We start from the raw sequence: 22505 nt of genomic DNA on the forward strand, positions 1-22505 counted from the left end.
GTTTACCGTGACCCAAAATATGCCTAAAGCACAAACAAAGACCACATCCTCTGTCCTGTCGGTCTATGACCAATGGTTTCAGCCCCACCCTGCTGGAAATGTGTTGAGGGAGACTACGAGATGTGTGCATGAGTACAAGACCGTTCATTCTAATGTAAATCTGGTTGATGATTTCTTCGCTTTTAGTAACATACGCAAAATGACAGAAGGACAAACGGACCTGTTGTAGTAACATATGCAAAATGACAGAAGGACAAACGGACCTGTTGTCGTAGCCCAGAGGAAAATTGTAAAACAGGAGAATCCCAAAACTCTTAAGCAAATATTCCTTTAATCATTTGATAGCATAACTGTCATCAAATTATCAATTTGACTTTCAGTTCAAAAACACCAGATTACATCAGTCAGGTGACGTTTCTCTTAAGGGGTGTGAGGGATTGGGGGGGGGGGGGGACTCCCCTGTTGTTACATACCATAATCCTACATTCACACCCCAACACACATACACATTTAAACTCCAAATATCTTTACAAAGCTCTATAGAGTAAAGGGGCGTGTTCAACTCATATCTAAAATAAAACTCATATTTAGGTGTCAGGTATTCTGGCGGATCTGCATGCTCTTGCGGTAAGTAACCCATGCATCTGAAAATTAAATAACACATAATTTGGCGACTTGGGGGCAATGATGATTACGAAACCACGTTATCCCCTCTGATGATAACACTATATCTGATTGGAGGATGAGTGTTAGGGTGAATAGCGATGAAGAGAAACTGACCAAAAATAACAAGTGACTGAAATCTAGGTCATGTTTATTAGAGCATTAAATCAAAAAAACATTACAACACATGTTGCAACGGAAAATTAATGTTTAGGTTATTGGACAAGTCCTGGTAGGTCGTCCTTCCCTGTTTCAGTTCATTTTCTTCCGTTTCGTGCCTAATGAACATGGCCCTGGAATCATTGAAAAGTGAAAGACTAAAGTTACATACATGGGATGCTTTAGTGAATTTCAGAATGTCTGGAATAGAAAAGGCAGAAACAAAACAATTCAATAAACATTCGCAGCCAGTCATCCAAAACAGCCCTATGCAGTCGTTACATTCCTATAGAAGGTGGCAAAGGCTGAGGATGTGTGTTCAACAGGCAGACAAGTTTCAGACCATTTAAATGCATTCAAATCATTTTTGATTAGAACTTTAGTGTTGTGGCATTCGGTGGTTACATTCAGATGCGAGTCCCCTTCCCCCCCCACTTTCTCAAGTGTAAAAAGTTGATAACATTTCATTACTGAAACCCCATGAATGCTGGTCTTAGCCACAACTCATTCATCCGGCTGTGGCTAGTCATCATCAGGATTGCGGTCCTCCCTAGCCAGTCTCAGCCGGGACAGGATGTGTTTCTTGGGGAACTTGAGGGTGGTACAGCCAAATTGGCTGACTCCCCCCCGTGTCTCCGGGTAGTTTCTCCCGTCTCTGGACCCAGCTGCGCCAGCCAGGCTTCCAACAGTACACACTGTCATAGAAACGGGAGCCGTTCTCCCCGCCCAGCACGTATATCCTGCGTTTCCACCTGGCCACGCCCCCGGCAGCAATCCGCCTGGGCAATCCCGGGAAAACCACCGGACTGGGGGCTCGGTCACTTCCCCCACCCCCACCCCTCTCAGACACCACCGCCCCTGTCACCTCCCTTTCCACCCCTGTGCCCCGGCCCTCCCTGAAGAACAGCACCCGCCCCGTGGCTTCCAGAGGTTCCAGATGGGTGTAGTTTCCATCTATAAACTTCGTGGCGTCCCTCATGTAGCCTCCAATGGCACAGACCCCTCCCCGCACTGCCACCCCTCCGGCCAGGCAGGTGGCGCCAGAGTCCAGTCCCACGCGGGTCCATGAGTCAGTCAGGGTGTGGTAGATGAGCACGCCAGCGTGCACCACCGCCCGGTTCTGCTCCAGCGTGGTGCCACCCAGCAGGTAGATGCGGCCGCGCAAAGGCGGCACAGGCAAAGGAGCGCAGTGGCAGGGGCAGACGGGGCCCAGGGCCCCACTGGAGAGAGGCCAGGTCCAGGATCTCACAGGAGTCCAGCATGGCTCCTCTGTTGCAGCCCCCCAGGGCGTAGAGTGACTCCCCACAGCCCAGCAGACCCAGCATGGCCCGGGGCTGGACCATGGGCGACCGCTCCTGCCAGCGATCCAACACAGAGTCATACTCATGGACCTCCGTGGACACCGTGCCCCCCCGCAGGATGCCCCCCGCTACGAACAGCCGCCCGCCAATGGCCGTGCAACCTGGGCACAGCAGAGAGCCCAGGGCAGCCAGCTTCTCCCATTTTCCTGTGCGTGGGTCGAAGCAGTCCACCGTGAAGTCCCTCTCGTTCAGCGACTCGTCCTCCCGTGGCTTTAGGTCCACACACACTATCTTCTTCTCGAACATGCCTTCCCGGGGCCTCAGCGGGCCCCCCAGGCCCTCCCCGGCTGCCGCAGGGCCCAGCTCCTGGCTCAGCCGCTGGCTCTCCTCCAGGGACAGCAGGCCAGGGCGGAGGTGGTGGAGCAGGGCCGGCATGTGGCTGTAACGGTCCAGGGGCTGGTGCTCGGCCCAGCGGCGCGCCGCGTCGTACACCTCTGCCTCAGAGTCTATGCCCAGGCGGTCAGAGCCCAGCAGGCTTCCCAGGGTACCTGGGTCCAGCAGCAGGAAGTCCTTCTGGCGGGCCACGCGTGGGAAGTGCTGGGCCACCAGCCTCAGAGAGGCCCTCAGGAGCAGCTGGTCGTGGTGGGAGCGGGCCAGAGAGTACATGCCCAGGCAGTTGTCCACAGACAGGTGTTCAAACAGGAACCTACGGACACACAGATATTTGAGGATGGAAAACCAGACAATAAAATATGTTTTTTTTAAAAAATGCTATCAAAACTCTGTGGCAGTTACTGAACTGCATATGCTTAGGAGTATGAGCAGCATTCTGGACCGGGGAAAATACAACGCATCTATATCAGGCAGCACTGACTATATAGTTACCTGGAGCACAGGTCCTGCAGGGGCATCACTTGAAGCCGATTGGCCGCCACAAACAGGTCCTCGGCCGTGTCCAGGCAGAGCCCTGCCTCCCCAGTGTAGACAAACTGGATGACAGTCTCCATGACTGACGGCGTCACCTCCTCCAATCGGATCTCAGTGAGGCGGGACTCCACCAACGGGCTAGTGAACATGGCACGGAAATACGGGCTGACCGCTGCCAAGAGGACTCTGAAGAGAGGTAGAAGCATGACGTCATTCACATAGGGTGTGACTACAATGAACTGCAGGAGACTAGAGTACTGAAACAGCAGTAGGCATCCAAGTGTGTGTAACATATTCCTTTGTGTGTAGCAACATGCACTGTCTGGATCTAGTACACTAGAATTAAGAGAAGGTCTTTGATCCCACCTGTGACACATAAACCTCTTCCCCTCCACTAACAGAGTGACATCACACAGCTGCTGAGCATCCAATAGCTGCTTCAACCCTGAGGGAGAGAATAAGTAAAAAGTGAGGCAAATGAGACTTACAGTACCAGGCAAAAGCTTAGACACACTTACTCATTCAAGGGTTTTTCCAGTATTTCTACAATATTCTACATTGTAGAATAATAGTGAAGGCATCAAAACTATGAAATAACACATGGAATCATGTAGTAACCAAAAAAAGGGTTAAACAAATCAAAATATATTTCAGATTCTTCAAAATAGCCAACTTTTGCCTTGATGACAGCTTTGCACACTCTTGGCATTCTCTCAACCAGCTTCATGAGGTAGTCCCCTGGAATGCATTTCAATTAACAGATGTGCCTTGTTAAACGTTTATTTGTGGAATTTATTTTTTCTTAATGCATTTGAGCCAATCAGTTGTGTTGTGACATGGTAAAGGTAGGGGTGGTATACAGAAGATAGCCCTATTTGGTAAAAGACCAAGTCCATATTATGGCAAGAACAGCTCAAATAAGCTAAGAGAAACGACAGTCCATCATTAATTTAAGACATCAAGGTCAGTCAATATGGAAAATTTCAAGAACTTTTAAAGTGCAGTCGCAAAAACCCATCAAGCGCTATGATGAAACTGGTTCTCATGAGGACCCAGAGTTACCTCTGCTGCAGAGGATAAATAAATTACAATTAATTGCACCTCAGATTGCAGTCTAAATAAATGCTTCACAGAGTTCAAGTAACAGACACACGTCAATGTCAACTGTTCAAAGGAGACTACGTGAATCAGGCCTTCATGGTCGAATTGTTGCAAAGAAATCACTACTTAAAGGACACCAATGAGTTGGACCACATAGTGAAGGAAAAGCAGCTCACATAGTGAAGGAAAAGCAGCCAACAAGTGCTCAGCATATGTGGGAACTCCTTCAAGACTGTTGGAAAAGCATTCCTCATGAAGCTGGTTGAGAGAATGCCAAGAGTGTGCAAAGCTGTCATCAAGGTGGCAACTTTGAAGAATCTCAAATATATATAGATTTGTTTAACACTTTTTTGGTTACTACATGATTCCATGTGTGTGATTTCATATTGTTGATGTCTTCACTATTATTCTACAATGTATAAAATAGTAAAAATAAAGAAAAACCTTTGAATGAGTAGATGTGTCCAAACTTTTGACAGGCACACACACACACACACACACACACACACACACACACACACACACACACACACACACACACACACACACACACACACACACACACACACACACACACACACACACAGAGCACATGATGAGCTCTCTGAGTAACATGACTGATGCAATCATTTGGACGTTCCCATTCTACCATACCATGTGTGACGTAGTCTCCTAAAGGAGTGGTGCTGTCGTCGGGAAAGTCCTCTTCTTCGGAGTCACTGTCCGAAAGGGGCTCCCCTCCCCCACTGTCACCGTCCTGCCAGGGCTGTGGCCGCCATGTGATTGTTCCTCCACGGACTGCACTCATCTGGAAATAGTCAAGAGTTGACATAGATAAACAGGAATATCAGGAACCTTTAACAACAACAACAAAAAACATTTATGTCAAGGAGCCAAATACACAAGATGGTAGCCAATTATAATTACAATTTGATGTAGATAGATATAGGTAATCTATCTATGAGTAATTAGAGGGTCACGGTCAAGATCAACTTCAAAGACCTTAATGAATCATATCCAACTCTGAGCTAAAGGCTGAATGAGTGCCTTGCAAAGCTCTAAGGTACCATTCCCTAATCCTCTCTCTTATTGGGAAAATCAACAGGGTACATTCAGGAAGTGACACAAAATGTCAACAATGTTGTTGACGTTACCTTCATTAAGGGGAGACTACCCTACTTGGTGGTCCTGTCCTGGGCTCTGATTGTGTGGATGTCACCAGGGGCCAGACAGTTACTGTTAGTAGCTTCTCCTTTGGGCCCGATTGTCTGTAGTCAGTCAAAAAGGGAAGGTGACAGTTGACATCCGTGTGTCCCACCCTCCGATCCGCCTTGCCTGTCCTGGTTTGAGTGAGTACGGCCTCCAGTGTGGGGTGCAGCACGGCTCATGGTTCTCAGAACCACCATGCAGACTATAACAACAGACCGCCCGGCGGCGGCTAGCTAACGTTTGTTAGCAACTGCTGTATGCAGCTCTCTAAAAATCATCCGCCAAAGCACCCCTTTCTGTCTTATCAGAGAAATTAGTCAATCATGGCATAAAACACAAACATCTCAAACACATTACGGATGTAAAACGAACATAAAATACTGTTTTTATTGCCCCAGAGACCTGCCTGACTGTTGTCTGCCGCACAATTCACTTGTCTCCCTCTCTAAACCGCATTACCGCAATGCAATGGTTTCGCTAGTCTCATTGGTTGGCCTTTGAACCAGTGCACGGATGTGACGTTTAGTTTTGAACTCGCTCGTGTTCCTTCTTTTATAACTAAAGCAAATGTAAGAGATATTTTGTTTTTCGACTTTATAAACACACAGTCAGTACATTACATTTGTTACAAATAAAAATAATTTGTATTAATTGGTTGTCTTATTTGGTTCCGCCTTATGTACCAACTTACTTCCGCATTGAAACATGGCGACTTGCATTGGCATGGTTGTTCGGCTTGGCACATTGAATGTCTTAAAACCTGTTTCAAGACACTTTAAAAGGCAGGGGACAAAAGTGTTTACCCACAGCCGCTCCACACATGAGGTGCGAAGTAGTCTGTACGAACATGTCCGCGAGGGCTACAGTGACAAGCCAGACTTGGACATGAGACTTGTGTGCGAGGAGACTGACAAAGTCATTGCCAATGTGGAGACTCGGAAAGGGGACCTACGGGGAGCAGATGTCAGGGAGATTGTAAGCTTTTCTGTATATCCCATCTCACCACACCATGTTGAATACTGTAGATGCAGCCTAGTTCCATGCAATTTGCATGCTCTCTTGACCCTCAAGTCATTAATGTGTATTTGATGTGCAAGAGAGATTGCCTCTGTGCTTTCATATGCTGTGTGTCATTTGCCTTGAAGTACATGCATGTGGTGTAGCCTACTGCATTAGTATCAAGCACATTGCCTGATCTCTATATGCCTATTTTAGGGGGGTGTTTCTGATGTAAGTGTGTGCTGCAGGTGTATGTTTGGCAGCAACTTGAGGCAGTGCGAAAGGAAATCTCACATCTGGAGAAGCAGAAGAAAGTGATCAGCAATAGAGTTCGGGCTCTTGTGGTCAGTTGATATGCTGGCAATGATCCCAATACCTGTGCTTCAAAACATTTTTTTCATGTTATGATGAGATATTATTTTGTGGAATTATTGTGATAAACATTTCCCTTCTCTTCACAGGATCAGAATGACAAGAAATCCCTAGCTAATGTAAGTTCTGCCTTGCCTGCTGTGGCCTTATGGTATTTGCACTTAACATCAAGGCTGAACAGAAATAATACCCTTTTGAAGTAAGTAGCCCCTTATTTTGTTCAGATTCCCGAGTTCAAGGAGGCTACGAAGGAGGGTCGGGAGATCCGTCATCGGCTGAGCCAGCTTTACCCCAGAGAGAGTGAGCTGGAGGAGGAGCACTATGGCCGAGCCCTGAGGCTGCCCAACACCACACACCCCGATGTGGTGAGTACACACACACACACACACACGCACACAGGTGTGAGGCAAATGTATGTTGTTAGAGAATCATTCTGAGAGAGATGCATAGAGACGGTCTTTCAACTATTGGAAGACATTTCTTTGCATATCTGAAAAAAATCTATAGTTTGTAACTAATTTAATTTTCACCCCCCATCACCCTCTTTCAGACAATTGGAGATGAGAGCCAAGCGAGAGTGGTGGAGCTGGTTGGACAGAAGCCAGGTGAGGAGGCGGAACAATACAGGAGGCTGTCCTCATGATCTCATCAACGTACAAAGTAGGGCAGTATTTGATATGCAGTTATCTCTGACCTTTTTCATCAGAGTTTGACTTCAAACCCAGGGGACACCTAGAGATCGGGGAGGAGCTTGGTCTTATCAGACAGAGGTTAGACACACACTGGTCTGCTCTCTGGCTTTTGTTCTCTCTTCCTCCTGTCTCTCTCTCCATACCCCTCTGTCTCTTCATGTCACTGCTTACTCTCTCTCCTCACTGTTTATTGTATTTTTTTCTCTTTATATCAACATTTCTTCTCTCTCTCTCTCGTTCTTCCTCAATACTATCTCTCTCTCTCAATACTATCTCTCTCTCGTTGTTCCTTAATACTATCTCTCATTTTGATCAGTTGATCCTCCAGTCCCAGTATTCTTGGCATAGGCCTACCGGTAAAACACATAACTGAACCTCATCAACAGTGCAGCCAAACAACAGGGGCTCACCAGCATTATGCTCTGGTATTGTTGTTAACAATATGTAGCCTAGGGCTTGTCGTTAGTAAATGGGTGCTTAATATTGTATGAGTTGTTTCTTTGTCTAGAATCTTTTTTTTCCTACAGCAAATGGCCAGGGTCTTTACTAGATTTTCAGATGAACAATCTTTTGTTCTAATTTCCCCTTGAGATTAATGTCTTTATCTTTATATATATTTTTAAAACTTAATTACCAACTCTCACCCTCTGTAATTTCCAGGTGAACATAAAGGAGAGCAGTCGTTGGTAAAGTCGATAAAAAGTCTATCCTGTTTATTACATGTTGCAGCAGGGAGACTCCTCCAGCACAGAAGCAAAGGAAATGTCTAACTGGCCTGCACTGAGAAGGTCTTTAAATCCTAATCAGCAGATAGCTGTTCTGTAAACACCAGCCTGAGATGCTTTTAGGAGGTCAAAACGAAAGGCAGTGACTTTGTCAGCTGCTACAGAATCGCACTGTTTGACAGAGTACAATAATAATCAGTGTCCTCTGTCCTTGTATCTCCAGTCTAGCGTCATCAATCAATATCAAGTCATTCAGAACATTCTGCTTCAAGCTTAGTGACCATAAACCTGCACCTTCAGTGTAACAAATAGAAGACTGGAAATCATGTGTACAGAAACTCCAAATATGCATAACATTGTCTAAATTAAATATGAACTTCAGTCATCTAAAATATTCCTAGTGGTTAGAACGTTGAGCCAGTAACCGTAAAGGTTGCTGGATCGAATCCCCAAGCTGACAATGTTCAAGGGCAGAACAAAATATTTTCACAAGGCAGTTAACCCACTGTTCCCCGGTAGGCCGTCATTATAAATAAGAATTTGTTCTTAACTGACTTGCCTAGTTAAATAAAGCTTAAATCATGTGGTTTACTCCTATCTTCTCTCTGCAGGCGTCTTGCCCATGTCTCAGGTCATAGGTCATACTATCTAAGGGGAGCGGGGGCCAGACTCCAGTCTGCTCTACAGAACTTCGCCCTGGAAACACTGCAGCAGCGGGTGTGTAAGATAACACAGTCAAACAAAGGGTATCAGGGAGAATAGATTGATATATCTGCAAAATGTGTGATTATCATTTCAGATTCTGGGTGTTTAAAAGTCACATGTACAAGGTTGCAGGTGTGATTGCAGGGTACAATGAAAATCTTAGGTTTCGAGCTCCAACATAAGTGAAATAAAATAATGAAAATTATAATAAAAAAACGATAGAAATAGCACTATATATATCATAACAACTGTAGCAGTGATGAATATTTTTTATTTCACCTTTTTAACCAGGTAGGCTAGTTGAGAACAAGTTCTCATTTGCAACTGCGACCTGGCCAAGATAAAGCATAGCAGTGTGAACAGACAACACAGAGTTACACATGGAGTAAACAATTAACAAGTCAATAACACAGTAGAAAAAATAAAAAAAAGAGTCTATATACATTGTGTGCAAAAGGCATGAGGAGGTAGGCGGATAATTACAATTTTACAGATTAACACTGGAGTGATAAATGATCAGATGGTCATGTACAGGTAGAGATATAGGTGTGCAAAAGAGCAGAAAAGTAAATAAATAAAAACAGTATGGGGATGAGGTAGGTAAAAATGGGTGGGCTATTTACCGATAGACTATGTACAGCTGCAGCGATCGGTTAGCTGCTCAGATAGAAGATGTTTGAAGTTGGTGAGGGAGATAAGTCTCCAACTTAAGCGATTTTTGCATGTCTCCCTACTTTGAAAGCAAATCAGTTTTCTTTTCATCTCAGGGGTTTATACCTATGGTTGTGCCAGACATGCTGAAGGGGGCTGTATTTGTGAGTATCTGACTCTATCCTTCATTTACACTATAGACATGAATGCATAACAATATTCAAACTGGAAAAAGAGAGTAAAGCAGTCCGAGATGAAGGTGTGATGTGTGTACCTAGTAGTGAGCCAGTTTTCACAAGTAACATTTCTCCAAACTGACATGTTCTCTCTTTCCTTCTCCGGAGACTCTCTCACTCCATCTCTGTCTCCTTCTCTCATACATACAGGAGGGTTGTGGAATGCAGCCCCATGCCCACAGGTCTCAGGTGTACTCTCTGGACCCCGCCTGCTTCCCTGACCTCAACCTGGCTGGCACAGGGGAGGTGGGCATAGCAGGTGAGGCCATGTATGAGTTAGGCTGTGATGGGGAGGTCGTGGGGTACGGTCATCTGTGTGGGTGAGAATGGAAAAACCTTAAATGATTAGTAGTGATGTACTAGTGTGTCGTTGTTGCTGTAACCAGAAAGTGTCCTTTTTCTCTTCTAGGTTATTTTATGGACCATGCTGTTAACTGGAAGGACCTTCCTGTCAGGTGAGGTATTTGTAATACTGTACGTTTGGTTTGCTGACAACCCAGTGTAACATATACATGTACCTCCTATGTGTTTTTATTAGAGCTGAATGGACTGGTTTTTCCATTGTAGGTCTGTGTGCAGTAGCACATGTTACAGGGCTGAGACGGACACAGGCAGAGAGACTTGGGGCCTTTACAGAGTACATCACTTCAACAAGGTAACAGGAAACAAAGGCAAATCGTTAGAATCAACCAAGGACCAATTGTCCGCCATATTTGATGCATGGTGTTAAAGAACCCTTGTGCTCTCATCCTCTGCTCGTGTGTCTGTCCAGGTGGAGATGTTTGGTGTGACTGCAGATGAGACTGGGGAGGAGAGCTCTCAGATGCTGGAGGAGTTCCTGTCCCTGCAGAAGGAGATCTTCTCCTCCCTGGAGCTCCACTATAGGTCAGTGCTCCTCTCTGCATACACTCAATCTGGCTGGATAGATGCATAGCTTGTCCTTTGAGTCATAAACTATAGTGTATTTTGCCATTTGTACACACCATAGTCATATATTTACATATAAATATATTATTTGTGCAAATACTCACACACACTATTGATTTAACTCATTAAACCCCTAGCAGAGTGTTCCTGTAACTGCTGCGTTCTCTCTACCTGTAGAGTACTGGACATGCCCACCCAGGAGCTAGGTCGCCCAGCACACCGGAAGTACGACATTGAGGCCTGGATGCCAGGGAGGGACAGCTATGGCGAGGTGGGATTGATGGCACTACTATGATTGGTTAATCATGTCCTGGATGAATATTGTTTTTGTTTGAAAGTCATTTCCCATTATTGCTCTGCCAGAGCATTGGGGTCGGTTTTGTTATCCAGGCTTGATGTTTTCGTTTCTCCATTGGCTTGCCTTAGATCTCCAGTGGGTCTAACTGTACAGACTACCAAAGCAGACGCCTCAATATCCTATATGAGGGGGAGGATGGTAGCCTACATTATGCTCATACGGTGAGACCAGGAAGGGGGATATTCTTTATGTTGTGAGATTCAGTATTTCTGATGCACTAAATATAATAGATTCTACAAGAACAGATTAACCATTTTCTAAGTGTTTTCAAATTTCTTCAATGAGAAAATGTCTAATTATTTGTGTTCTGCTCTATAGGTGAATGCCACAGCGTGTGCTATTCCCCGTACTATCATTGCTATACTGGAGACTCATCAGACCAAGGTAAGAGAGAACACCGACTGTATTCCCAATAATATGGATGAATACATTCACCCACCATGAAAATAAGTGTCTCTGATAAGATGCTACTCTCTATATCTCACTCACATGTCCATTTTCAGGAAGGGACAGTGTTAGTGCCTCCTGCCTTGCAGCCCTTCCTGGGGTTGGAGGTGATTGAAAAGCCCAAATACATTCCTTTGAAATACATCGGACCAAACCAGCCCAATCGCATGCCCCGCCCTGTCCCAAAGCCCAGATGACATCATGCACCAACACACTTACATCAAGAGAACAACTGAAGTCTTTTCCATCTGCATGTTTACTTATTCTGTGTTGCTCTGCCATGTAAATATATTGATGCCATACTGTTTGTGAATGTGTGTCACGATGACACTATCATAAACTGTCCTGTTTCTGTCTGCAAAAGAATGATCATTAAAACAATTCAGGATCTGCAACCACACAGTAGGCTACTTTCAGAGAACACAGTTCTGCTCTAACAAATCTAAATGCTTTTATATGTAACTATACTCAAAAACAACATTATGGCAAATAAGTATTTCAGATCTGGTGGTTTTATTCATTGGACCCCTGTTTATGTCCCACATAGGTGTAGAGCTTGCTGTGTCAGAGGCTTATCATTTAGGAGAGGGAACACAGGGTCCTTCATGTCCACTGCCTGGAAGTACTAGCACACTGGAATTACTGAGTGAAGAGACACCAAATAGTGCTGTAATGACTGTGTTCCTATCCTTAATTCTGCGAATTAGAATAGAATTGTTAATGAAGCCCGGAGGTATTAATGTGCCCCTTCCAATAGTCAGAAAACAAGTGGACAAAATGCTGTGCCCATTCGGCTGGGCATTACATGTCAACTCTAAATGTGTAATTAATTGTGCTAGACACTACTATAATTAAGTAATAAGGCCCGAGGATGCATGATGCAAAGTGGAGTGCCTGGACACAGCCCTTAGCCATGGTATATTGGCCATATATCACAAATCCCCAAGGTGCCTTATTGCTATTATAAACTGGTTACCAACTTAATTAGAGCAGAAAAACAAATGCTTTATCATACCCGTGGGATATGGTCTGATACACCACGGCTGTCAACACATAATTGAAATGTACACGCCTTGTTAAAATAAAACAAATGTGTCTCCCGTCCCCCTCTTCGCGTAAAGCCTACATGCCTTCAGCATGGCAGGTTATGTGTTGTAATACAAATCTGCTGCTGAGCCATGAGATTGAACACCAGAGAATTGGCGATACCTCCGGTCAGATGTGGTCAACAGCTTGGTGCGAGCAATCCTCTCGTTGTCACCGCGTTAGTTGTTACGCCTTGACGGGGCATCATCCTCCCGACCTGTCCTGCATCACCTGTCCCTTTGAGCCAAGCACACGCGCCTCTCAGCTCCTCCTCAGCGGGTCCTCGCTCGACTTGCAAATGAGGTCGCCGCATTATTATTTCAAGGTTATTTCCTTTTCTTTAAGGCCTTTATATTCAGATCCTATGGGAGTTCTTATTTTCACGGCGTTGCTTTGGACCTTCAGTGGAGGTAAGGAAAATCAGGGATTCATTTGTGAGGCTGCTGATCAATCCGTGTATGAGCGCATCCAGTGTTAGATAACGCGTATGTTAACCGAGTCCATAGCCTGCCTGTTCTAACAGCCTATAGGCATTTTGGTTCTAGCTTTGCTTGGGACATTAGCTAAAACGTGTGATTGTAGGCTATTGATTGCAGTTAAGTGGAATGTTCATGCTATTTAGAGCATGTTTATATTTTTATAATATAGCATATAAATAAAACGGAGAATGGATTATGCGACAATTCAACCAAAATGAGTAAAGTACAAAAAGGTAAATTGGTAGGATATATCTTCGCTTTTAAGATTTGGGATCGATCAAGATCGACTTATTACATAATTTGTTTAGAGCGCACCTTATCCGGTCGGTCAGTCACGCTAAATCTGTCTGTAGCCTATCCAGAAAGCGAGTTAGGTTTTCCCTGGGATTGCCTACATATTGATTGTTATCGCATGTGTGTGTATTGGAAATACTCTTATGTAAAAATGACATAATAAATCAAGTGTATTTCTATATCAACCTAAATGTGAATTATGTTGTCGCGCACGACAGGTGACGAAAACAGTGCACGTGCGCACTCATGTAACTGTTAAACCTAAATCTTTTACAACCATGTCCTGTTTGAATATCCAAATATTGACCCGATGACCATGGTTTGATGTGAGCAGTTTTGTATCAGTGTCAGGGAGTGTTTTGGGAGTAAAGATGTATGGATGTAATGTTGTGAGAACGGGAGGGTAGGCTGTACATGTATTATATAACAGTGTTATATGAAAATACAACTGAGCTTAAAGGCTAATGCTCTGTGCATAGTGCGCACCGTGTAGAGGTGTTAAAGTCACCTATGTGTGTGTGAACATACAGACCCAAATCTCCTTGCCAATTGCCTGGTGTATACAAAGGGTGACTGGAGGCCTGCCAAGCCAATCAACATGGGATTGCAGCTTTAAAGGAGCTGTGTCCCAGTTTAGGAAGAAACACTCTCTCTCTCCCACACAACTAACAGCCCTGTTACCATTGACCTCCATTATCAATGACCAATTGATTCATGCACCACTGGACTAGCTTTATTGACACATAGAAGAAGGCAGTGGCTTTAATAAGATATGTCAGGGGTCCAGTGACTCAGTCGTTTAGCACTTGTGTACAATTCATTGGACTCCCTGTGAAGCTGTGAGCTAATAACATGGAGATTTTCACTTCCTCCTTGGGGGAGGATTACAAGGTCCTTTTCTGTCCTGTTAGCTGCTTGGCACGTGGCCTTAAAAATAGATCTGTCTACTTTTAGGCCAAACAAACCAATTACTTTCTTTTTATTTCCTGGCAATGTTCAATCAACTCACTATGTATACAGTTGAAGTCAGAAGTTTACATACACCTTAGCCAAATACATTTAAACTCAACTTTTTCACAATTCCTGACATTTAATCTTAGTAAAAATTCCCTGTCTTAGGTCAGTTAGGATCACCACTTTATATTAAGAATGTGAAATGTCAGAATAATAGTAGATAGAAAATGATTTACTTCAGCTTCTATTTCTTTCATCACATTCCCAGGGGGTCAGAAGTTCCCAGGGGGTACATACACTCAATTTGTATTTGGTAGCATTGCCTTTAAATTGTTTAACTTGGGTCAAACGTTTCGGGTAGCCTTCCACAACCTTCCCACACTAAGTTGGGTGAATTTTGTCCCATTCCTCCTGACAGCTGGTGCAACTGAGTCAGGTTTGTAGGCCTCCTTGCTTGCAAACACTTTTTCAGCTTTGCCCCACAAATTTTCTATCGGCTTGAGGTCAGGGCTTTGTGACTTTGTTGTCTTTGAGCCATTTTACCACAACTTTGGTAGTATGCTTGGGGTCATTGTCCATTTGGAAGACCCATTTGCGACCAAGCTTTAACTTCCTGACTGATGTCTTGAGATGTTGCTTCAATATATCCACATAATTATCCCACCTCATGATGCCATCTATTTTGTGAAGTGCACTAGTACCTCCTGCAGCAAAGCACCCCCACAACATGATGCTGCCACCCCCGTGCTTCACAGTTGGGATGGTGTCCTTCGGCTTGCAAGCCTCCCCCTTTTTCCTCCAAACATCATTATGGCCAAACAGTTCTATTTTTGTTTAATCAGACCAGAGGACATTTCTCCAAAAAGTACAATTTTTGTCCTCATGTACAGCATGCAAACACCATGTACACCAAGCAAACCGTAATCTGGCTTTTTTATGGCGGTTTTGGAGCAGTGGCTTCTTCCTTGCTGAGCGGCCTTTCAGGTTATGTCGATATAGGACTCGTTTTACTGTGGATATATATACTTTTGTACCTGTTTCCTCCAGCATCTTCACAAGGTCCTTTGCTGTTGTTCTGGGATTGATTTGCATTTTTCGCACCAAAGTACGTTCATCTCTAGGAGACAGAACTCGAGCAGTATGACGGCTGAGTGGTCCCATGGTGTTTATACTTGCGTACTATTGTTTGTACAGATGAACATGGTACCTTCAGGCGTTTGGAAATTGCTCCCAAGGATGAACCAGACTTGTGGAGCTCTACAATTGTTTTTCTGAGTTCTTGGCTGATTTCTTTTGATTTTCCATGACGTCAAGCAAAGAAGCACTGAGTTTGAAGGTAGGCCTTGAAAAATATATCCACAGGTACACCTCCAATTTCTCAATTTGCAGTAAATCAGCCAGTCAGATGTGAAGCTAGACTTATTAGCCACTCATTTTGCCCCAACTCTTTCAACCATACACTTTTTCAAATCCTCATCAAACCATGGAGCCTTAACAGGTCTAACATTCAATTTCTTAACAGGTGCACGTTTATCAATAATGGGAAGAATCCATTTCATAAATTCATAAAGTACAGGATGCTCCTTATTAATCACATCAGCCCAAGAACTCCACATAAGAGTCATAACACAATCTTTTGTATGATCTCTTATACACTATTTTAGTCCCAGCTCTTTGTAACTTTGTCTTTCCTGCATATAGCCACTATATTGTCATCCCTGCATCCAATGGGTATGCATACAGCTTTAGAATGAAGTTCTACAGTATTAGTACAATGTGATCCATACATGTGGATGTTGTTCCTGTAGTGTTTGTAAACACCCTGGCAGATTGATTAATAACCTGAACCAGATTACAGGCACTGGTTACAGTAAGACTCTTCCTCTTGAGCGGACAGCTTGATGAAAACCAGACAATATTCATGTCCCCAAGAAAGTAGATCTCTCTGCTTACATCACATATACTATCAAGCATTTCATACAACATTTTTAGATACTGACTGATAGCACTTGGTGGCCTATAGCAACACCCCGAAAGAATAGGCCTTAGATTAGGCAGGTGAACCTACAACCACAATACTTCAATAACACTTCCCGCTTTCTCTAAGCATTACAAGGATATGGCTCTGAATATATACAGCAACACCTCCCCTATAAGCATTCCCGCCTCTTCTACAAATGTTATATCTTCATACTGCTACTACTGTATCATCAAAATAATGATCTAATTGAGTCTCAGAAATGGCTGTGACACGACTTCCGCCGAAGTTGGCTCTCCTGCCTGTTCGGGCGGTGCTCGGCGGTCGTCGTCACCGTCCTACTAGCCACTACCGATCCCTTTTTCGTTTGTCTATTGGTTTTGTCTTATTAGTTTCACCTGTGTGTATTTTAGTTTAATTAACGTCCCTATATGTAGTAGGTTGTCCCGTCCTTGTTTTGTGCGGGATTGTTTTTGTATTCATGTCATTTGGTGTAGTGCTTGTGTTTTATTCTCCGGTCTATTTTTGATCCTGTGTTTGGATTATTCACCCTGTGTGTTGGGTTGACCGTGTTTTTTGTGCGCCGGAGAATAAACTGTCAAATATCTGAAACCTGCTCTCTGCGCCTGATTCCACCCACCTTGATAAAACGTGACAGAATCCCGCACCCCCATGGAATCAGCAGGAGCAGCCGCGTCTCCTCTCCCATCGATGGAAGAGAGGGTCCTCCATCACACCAGCGTGCTTCACCGGATTGGTTCTGCCATGGACCAAATGATGGAGAGGATGGATCGATGGGAGAGGAGTGGCCTCCCCACCTCATCTCTAGCACCCCCTTCTACAGCACCGCCTGTTCCTGTCTCTGTCTTTGCACCCGATAGGACTGTTTAGGTTTTCCATGTTTATTGTTTTGTAGTGTTCGTGTGTACATTTACGTATTAAAAGAACCATGGACACTTACCACGCCGCATATTGGTCCTCTGATCCTTTTCGCCTCTCCTCTTCGGAAGAAGAGGAGGTAATCCCTGACAGGCTGTATGTGCTTATACAGTATGTGAATGTTATCTGATGTGAGCAAGTTATTGATTTAATGAACCTTATTTCTAAGGCTACATATTTTAATATGGGCTATTGTCAGCCCTTTCCTGGGTATCTTATCATAGATAGACTTAATATGTAAAAGAGCAAACAAAGCAAGAGAAAAAAAACGAACATTCAGCAGACCATTAATCAGTTGGTGTGTTATTGTTAGCAAAATATGCACTTATTTGGAGACTACATTTCTCTCTCTCTCTCTCTCTCTCTCTCTCTCTCTCTCTCTCTCTCTCTCTCTCTTTCTTTCTTTCTTTCTTTCTTTCTTTCTTTCTTTCTTTCTTTCTTTCTTTCTTTCTTTCTTTCTTTCTTTCTTTCTTTCTTTCTTTCTTTCTTTCTTTCTTTCTTTCTTTCTTTCTCTCTCTCTCTCTCTCTCTCTCTAGTGGGATGCCTTCCTCTATCCTCCTCTCTACCGATTGGAAAGGTCAGAGACAAATCATTTGTGTTATCTCTCTGATGTTGTTTACGAGTGTACTATAACACTGCGAACATATTGTGGTAATTGATTTCGATATTGATGCTGCAATAGCTAATTGACTGTGTCCGGCTGTCCTCTGTGTGCATGTGTTTGTGTGTGGGTGTGTTTGTGTGCGTATGCCCTCAGGTTGCTGACTGTATTCAGGACTCTCTGAAGAGTAACAGCGGTGTGCCACATTCTGGCTGTGACAAACGGAGAACAGGTGACAGTGCCTACCTTATCTCTCTAGGTCACACAGTGCACTTTTCACCTGTATTCACTATGACATTGTAATGTGTCAAAATTTGGATTTAGTTTATCATGATGATGGAATCATTACTTACTGTACGCGAGGAATACCCTTTACATTTGACTATAATGCTGTTCATTATTTCATCAAATTGAATCAATCTTCCATTACAAATATTCACGGAAACACCTGTCACTCAGGCAGATAGGTATGATTATGTGTATTTTGATAAGATGGACATGGTCAGTGTTGAGCAACCAGTGTTGTGTTGTGTTGTACAGATGATGCTGTCAACAGGCACCAGGGTCTCCTGAGAGAGCTGCAGGATCTGGCCCAGGAGGGTCAGTCTGACTATGGTTATTAGCTAATACTTTACTAGTGAAGTACCCAGGGAAGGACTGGGATCAGAAATTGGTACACAGCGATATGGAATATCAAAATATGCTGATTTATTAAGATAATCAGTCTAATTGTTGCAATAGCTTTGCTATGCTATGTTGGTTTTAGAGTCAGGTAATTATACATGTAAATAACATGTAAATCCAGATCAAATCTTTATAAACATGTTTTGTTGTACTTGTTGTAATATGCTTTAAATTGTACAGTAACTATCTACCTCAATTGACTTTATTCTTACAGAGAGGGAAAAAGAGAGAGAGTATGGGAGGGAGAACGAGCGATATGAGGAGAACCAGGCTGAGGGAGAGAGGGACAGACAGGGGAGGAAGGAGGAGCAGAATAATGACAAGAAGGAGACTGAGAAAGAAGAGCTGAGAGAGAAAGAGACAAAGGCAGATGGGGTAGAGGAGGAGGAGAAGGTGGAGATGAAGGACAGAACAAATGAGGAGATAAGGGAAGAGCCCAGACTGGAGGAGAAAAGGGGGGATGAGGAAGAGAGCGCCAAAGAGTTGGAGGAGCTCCTCGCAAAGGAGATAAGGAAGATAGGAGAGGAGGAAAAAGAGGACAGGGAGCTTGAGGAGCTGCTCAAGGAGCTGAAGAAGAAAAGGTACGAGTCTGTGAAGGAGAAAGAGCTCCAGAGAGGGACAGAAGCAGAGGAGGAGAGGAAGAAGGATGAGGAGGAGGAGCAGAAAAAGGGAGAGCAAGAGCAGCTAGATATTCTTGAGAAGGAAGAGAGTAAACGCAGCGAGGAGAGGAAGAACAATGAGGTGGAGCTGCTGGTGGAGAAAGGGAAGGTGGAGCGGGAGCTCAAGGAGCTGCTGGAGGAACAGGACAGCATGAAGAATGTGGAGAAGGAGAAAGAGAGGGAGGAAAAACAGGAGGAACTGGAGGAGCTCCTCAAAAAGATGAAACGTGTGCAAGAGGAGGAGGAGCGAGAAGAAGAGGAGAGGAAGAGAGGGAATGCCAGGGATGAGGTGAAAGTGGACAAAGAGAGCCAGAAGGAGGGAGAGATTCACAAGGAATTGGAGAAGGTGAAAGAAAGAGAGAGTCAGGAGGTTAAGGAGCCTCAGCAGAAGAGAGTGATGGAGAAAGCGAGTGATGAGTCGACCCGTCAGTTTGAAAAGGAGAGGAACAGGGACGATGATGATGACGACGATGATGAAGAAGCAGATGAGGAAGATGATGATGAAAACAATGAGGATTGGGAAGAGGAAGAGGAGGATGAGGACAAAAAGGAGGATGTTGAGGAGGATGAAGGAGCGGTAAGTGGGCGAGAGTCAACAGGATTTAGCACAACTGAGCTTGTAAAGTTGATATTGTAATTGTTAATTGACTATGTCTCTGTGTGTGCGTCTGCGCGCTCCTAACACACTGTCTGAACTGTTCTGTGTGCCCACAGGAGCTTCTGGAGATTGAGGCAGAGCTGCGAAAAGTGGCTGCAGAGCTTCGGGAGCTTCACAGGAGTCGTTAAGTTCTAAATTACACACACACACACACACACACACACACACACACACACACACACACACACACACACACACACACACACACACACACACACACACACACACACACACACACACACACACACACACACACACACACACACACACACACACACACACACACACACACACACACAGAAAGACAAACAACACAAAACAGACAGATAATGACACAATGCAGCTCTCTCTCTCATGCTATCACACACAGAAACACACACAACTAACTTACTTAGTAACATGGTATAATCATAATGCCTTTGATGGGATGTACTTCTGTAAGTAGTTGCATTTTAGAACAAGCATACAGGTACACTTCTCCCCATCCCCTAACTCTCATATTGCATTCAGAGATTACAAGTTCTTTAGATGTCAGTCTTTCTGTGTGCTGCCATTATCAAAGATTGTTTAGTAGGCAAAATGTACAACCTTGCAAAGCTATAGTTAGTCTACATCTCATGATATGTGGGAAAGAGGTATCCTTTACGATATGTCTCGTGTATACATTTTGTGCAATAATTAAAAATCAGTGTGTGGGATTTGTTAAGGTCATTGTGGCTTTTAATGTAAGCAATGTATCACTGGTATTTGTAATATTGACATTTTGATTCCTATGATTGATTTCCATGTGTATGTCAACAAAATGTGAGGATTGTGCTATCTGGCTAATGCACTGTTAATAGCAGACTGTTAATGAAGAACTGGGGTACCACTCCAGGAGAATCTTAATTGCAAGATCCTTGCGTCCTCTCTCCTCCTTTTCAAAACTCATTGTAAGAGAAGGCCAGAGGGGCGGGACATCTGGCTTTCTCATCCAATGGTGTTTGAGAAGGAGATGAGGACATGAGGAGTATTCAACTGAGATCTTCCCTCAGAAAGAGAAGGTGTGTGACCACGGAAACCTCTTTAGTATTGATCTACACTACCGTTCAAAAGTTTAGGGTCACTTAGAAATGTCCTTGTTTTCCATGAAAACATGCATGAAATGAGTTGCAAAATTAATAGTAAATATAGTCAAGACGTTGACAATGTTATAAATAATGATTTTTAATTTAAATAATAATTGTATCCTTCAAACTTTGCTTTCGTCAAAGAATCCTCCATTTGCAGCAATTACAGCCTTGCAGACCTTTGGCATTCTAGTTGTCAATTTGTTGAGGTAATCTGAAGAGATTTCACCCCATGCTTCCTGAAGCATCTCCCACAAGTTAGATTGGCTTGATCAAATCAAATCAAATCAAATGTTATTTGTCAAAATCAAATTTTATTTGTCACATACACATGGTTAGCAGATGTTAATGCGAGTGTAGCGAAATGCTTGGGCACTTCTTACATACCATACGGTCAAGCTGCTCCCACAACAGCTCAATAGGGTTGAGATCCGGTGACTGTGCTGGCCACTCCATTATAGACAGAGTACCAGCTGACTGCTTCTTCCCTAAAATAGTTATTGCATAGTTTGGAGCTGTGCTTTGGGCCATTGTCCTGTTGTAGGAGGAAATTGGGTCCAAATAAGTGCCGTCCACAGGGTATAGTATGGCGTTGCAAAATAGAGTGATAGCCTTCCTTCCTCAAGATCCCTTTTACCCTGTACAAATCTCCCACTTTACCACCACCAAAGCACCCCCAGACCATCACATTGCCTCCTCCAGCATCTTTTCATTTTTTCTGCATCTCACGAATGTTCTTCTTCGTGATCCGAACACCTCAAACTTAGATTAATCTGTCCATAACACTTTTTTTCCAATCTTCCCCTGTCCAGTGTCTGTGTTGTTTTGCTCATCTTAATATTTTCTTTTTATTGGCCAGTCTGATATATGGCTTTTTCTTTGCAACTCTGCCTAGAAGGCCAGCATCCCGGAGTTGCGTCTTCACAGTTGACGTTGAGACTGGTGTTTTGCGGGTACTATTTAATGAAGCTGCCAGTTGAGGACTTGTGAGGCGTCTGTTTCTCAAACTACACACTCTAGGGTACTTGTCCTCTTGCTCAGTTGTGCACCGGGGCCTCCCACTCCTCTTTCTATTCTGGTTAGAGACAGTTTGCGCTGTTCTGTGAAGGGAGTAGTACACAGCGTTGTGTGAGATATTCAGTTTCTTGGCAGTTTCTCGCATGGAATAGCCTTCATTTCACAGAACAAGAATAAACTGACAAGTTTCAGAAGAAAGGTCTTGTTTCTAGCCATTTTGAGCCTGTAATCCAACCCACAAATGCTGATGCTCCAAATACTCAACTAGTCTAAAGAAGGCCAGTTTTATTGCTTCTTTAATCAGAACAACAGTTTTCAGCCGTGCTAACATAATTGCAAAAGGGTTTTCTAATGATCAATTAGCCTTTTAAAATGATAAACTTTGAATAGCTAACATAACGTGCGATTGGAACACAGGAGTGATGGTTGCTGATAATGGGCCTCTGTACGCCTATGTCGATATTCCATTAAAAATCTGCCGTTTCCAGCTACGATAGTAATTTACAACATTAACAATGTCTACACTGTATTTCTGATCAATTTGATGTTATTTGAATGGACAAAAAAGTTTTTCT

General features: G+C 43.8%; 2 protein-coding genes and 1 pseudogene across 3 annotated transcripts; 2 read left to right on the top strand and 1 right to left on the bottom strand.

Moving 5' to 3' along the window:
- Positions 1–793: 793 nt before the first annotated feature.
- Positions 794–5833, bottom strand: LOC124005445 (annotated as a pseudogene).
- Positions 5834–6040: 207 nt separating this feature from the next.
- On the top strand, positions 6041–11867 carry sars2 (seryl-tRNA synthetase 2, mitochondrial). The gene is made up of 16 exons (XM_046316070.1): positions 6041–6335; positions 6608–6703; positions 6821–6850; positions 6956–7096; positions 7282–7336; positions 7438–7501; positions 8760–8865; positions 9621–9668; positions 9891–9999; positions 10150–10195; positions 10308–10395; positions 10513–10625; positions 10845–10938; positions 11094–11186; positions 11344–11409; positions 11529–11867. The coding sequence occupies exons 1-16, from the start codon at positions 6066–6068 to the stop codon at positions 11667–11669; spliced, it is 1560 nt and encodes a 519-aa protein (XP_046172026.1). The 5' UTR covers positions 6041–6065; the 3' UTR covers positions 11670–11867.
- A 125-nt stretch (positions 11868–11992) lies between these two features.
- LOC124006217 (golgin subfamily A member 6-like protein 22) lies at positions 11993–20062 on the top strand. 2 transcript variants are annotated; one of them, XM_046316068.1, is made up of 6 exons: positions 11993–12968; positions 17739–17779; positions 17960–18035; positions 18344–18418; positions 18702–19723; positions 19861–20062. In XM_046316068.1, exons 1-6 carry the CDS (start codon positions 12563–12565, stop codon positions 19930–19932), a joined length of 1692 nt encoding a protein of 563 aa, XP_046172024.1. In that variant the 5' UTR covers positions 11993–12562; the 3' UTR covers positions 19933–20062. The 2 variants fall into 2 exon arrangements, with proteins under 2 accessions (XP_046172024.1, XP_046172025.1); XM_046316069.1 differs by having other exon boundaries at positions 18344–18403.
- The last annotated feature ends 2443 nt before the right edge of the window (positions 20063–22505 follow it).

This window comes from Oncorhynchus gorbuscha, linkage group LG19 (assembly GCF_021184085.1).
Source record: "Oncorhynchus gorbuscha isolate QuinsamMale2020 ecotype Even-year linkage group LG19, OgorEven_v1.0, whole genome shotgun sequence".
NCBI classification, from domain to species: domain Eukaryota; kingdom Metazoa; phylum Chordata; class Actinopteri; order Salmoniformes; family Salmonidae; genus Oncorhynchus; species Oncorhynchus gorbuscha.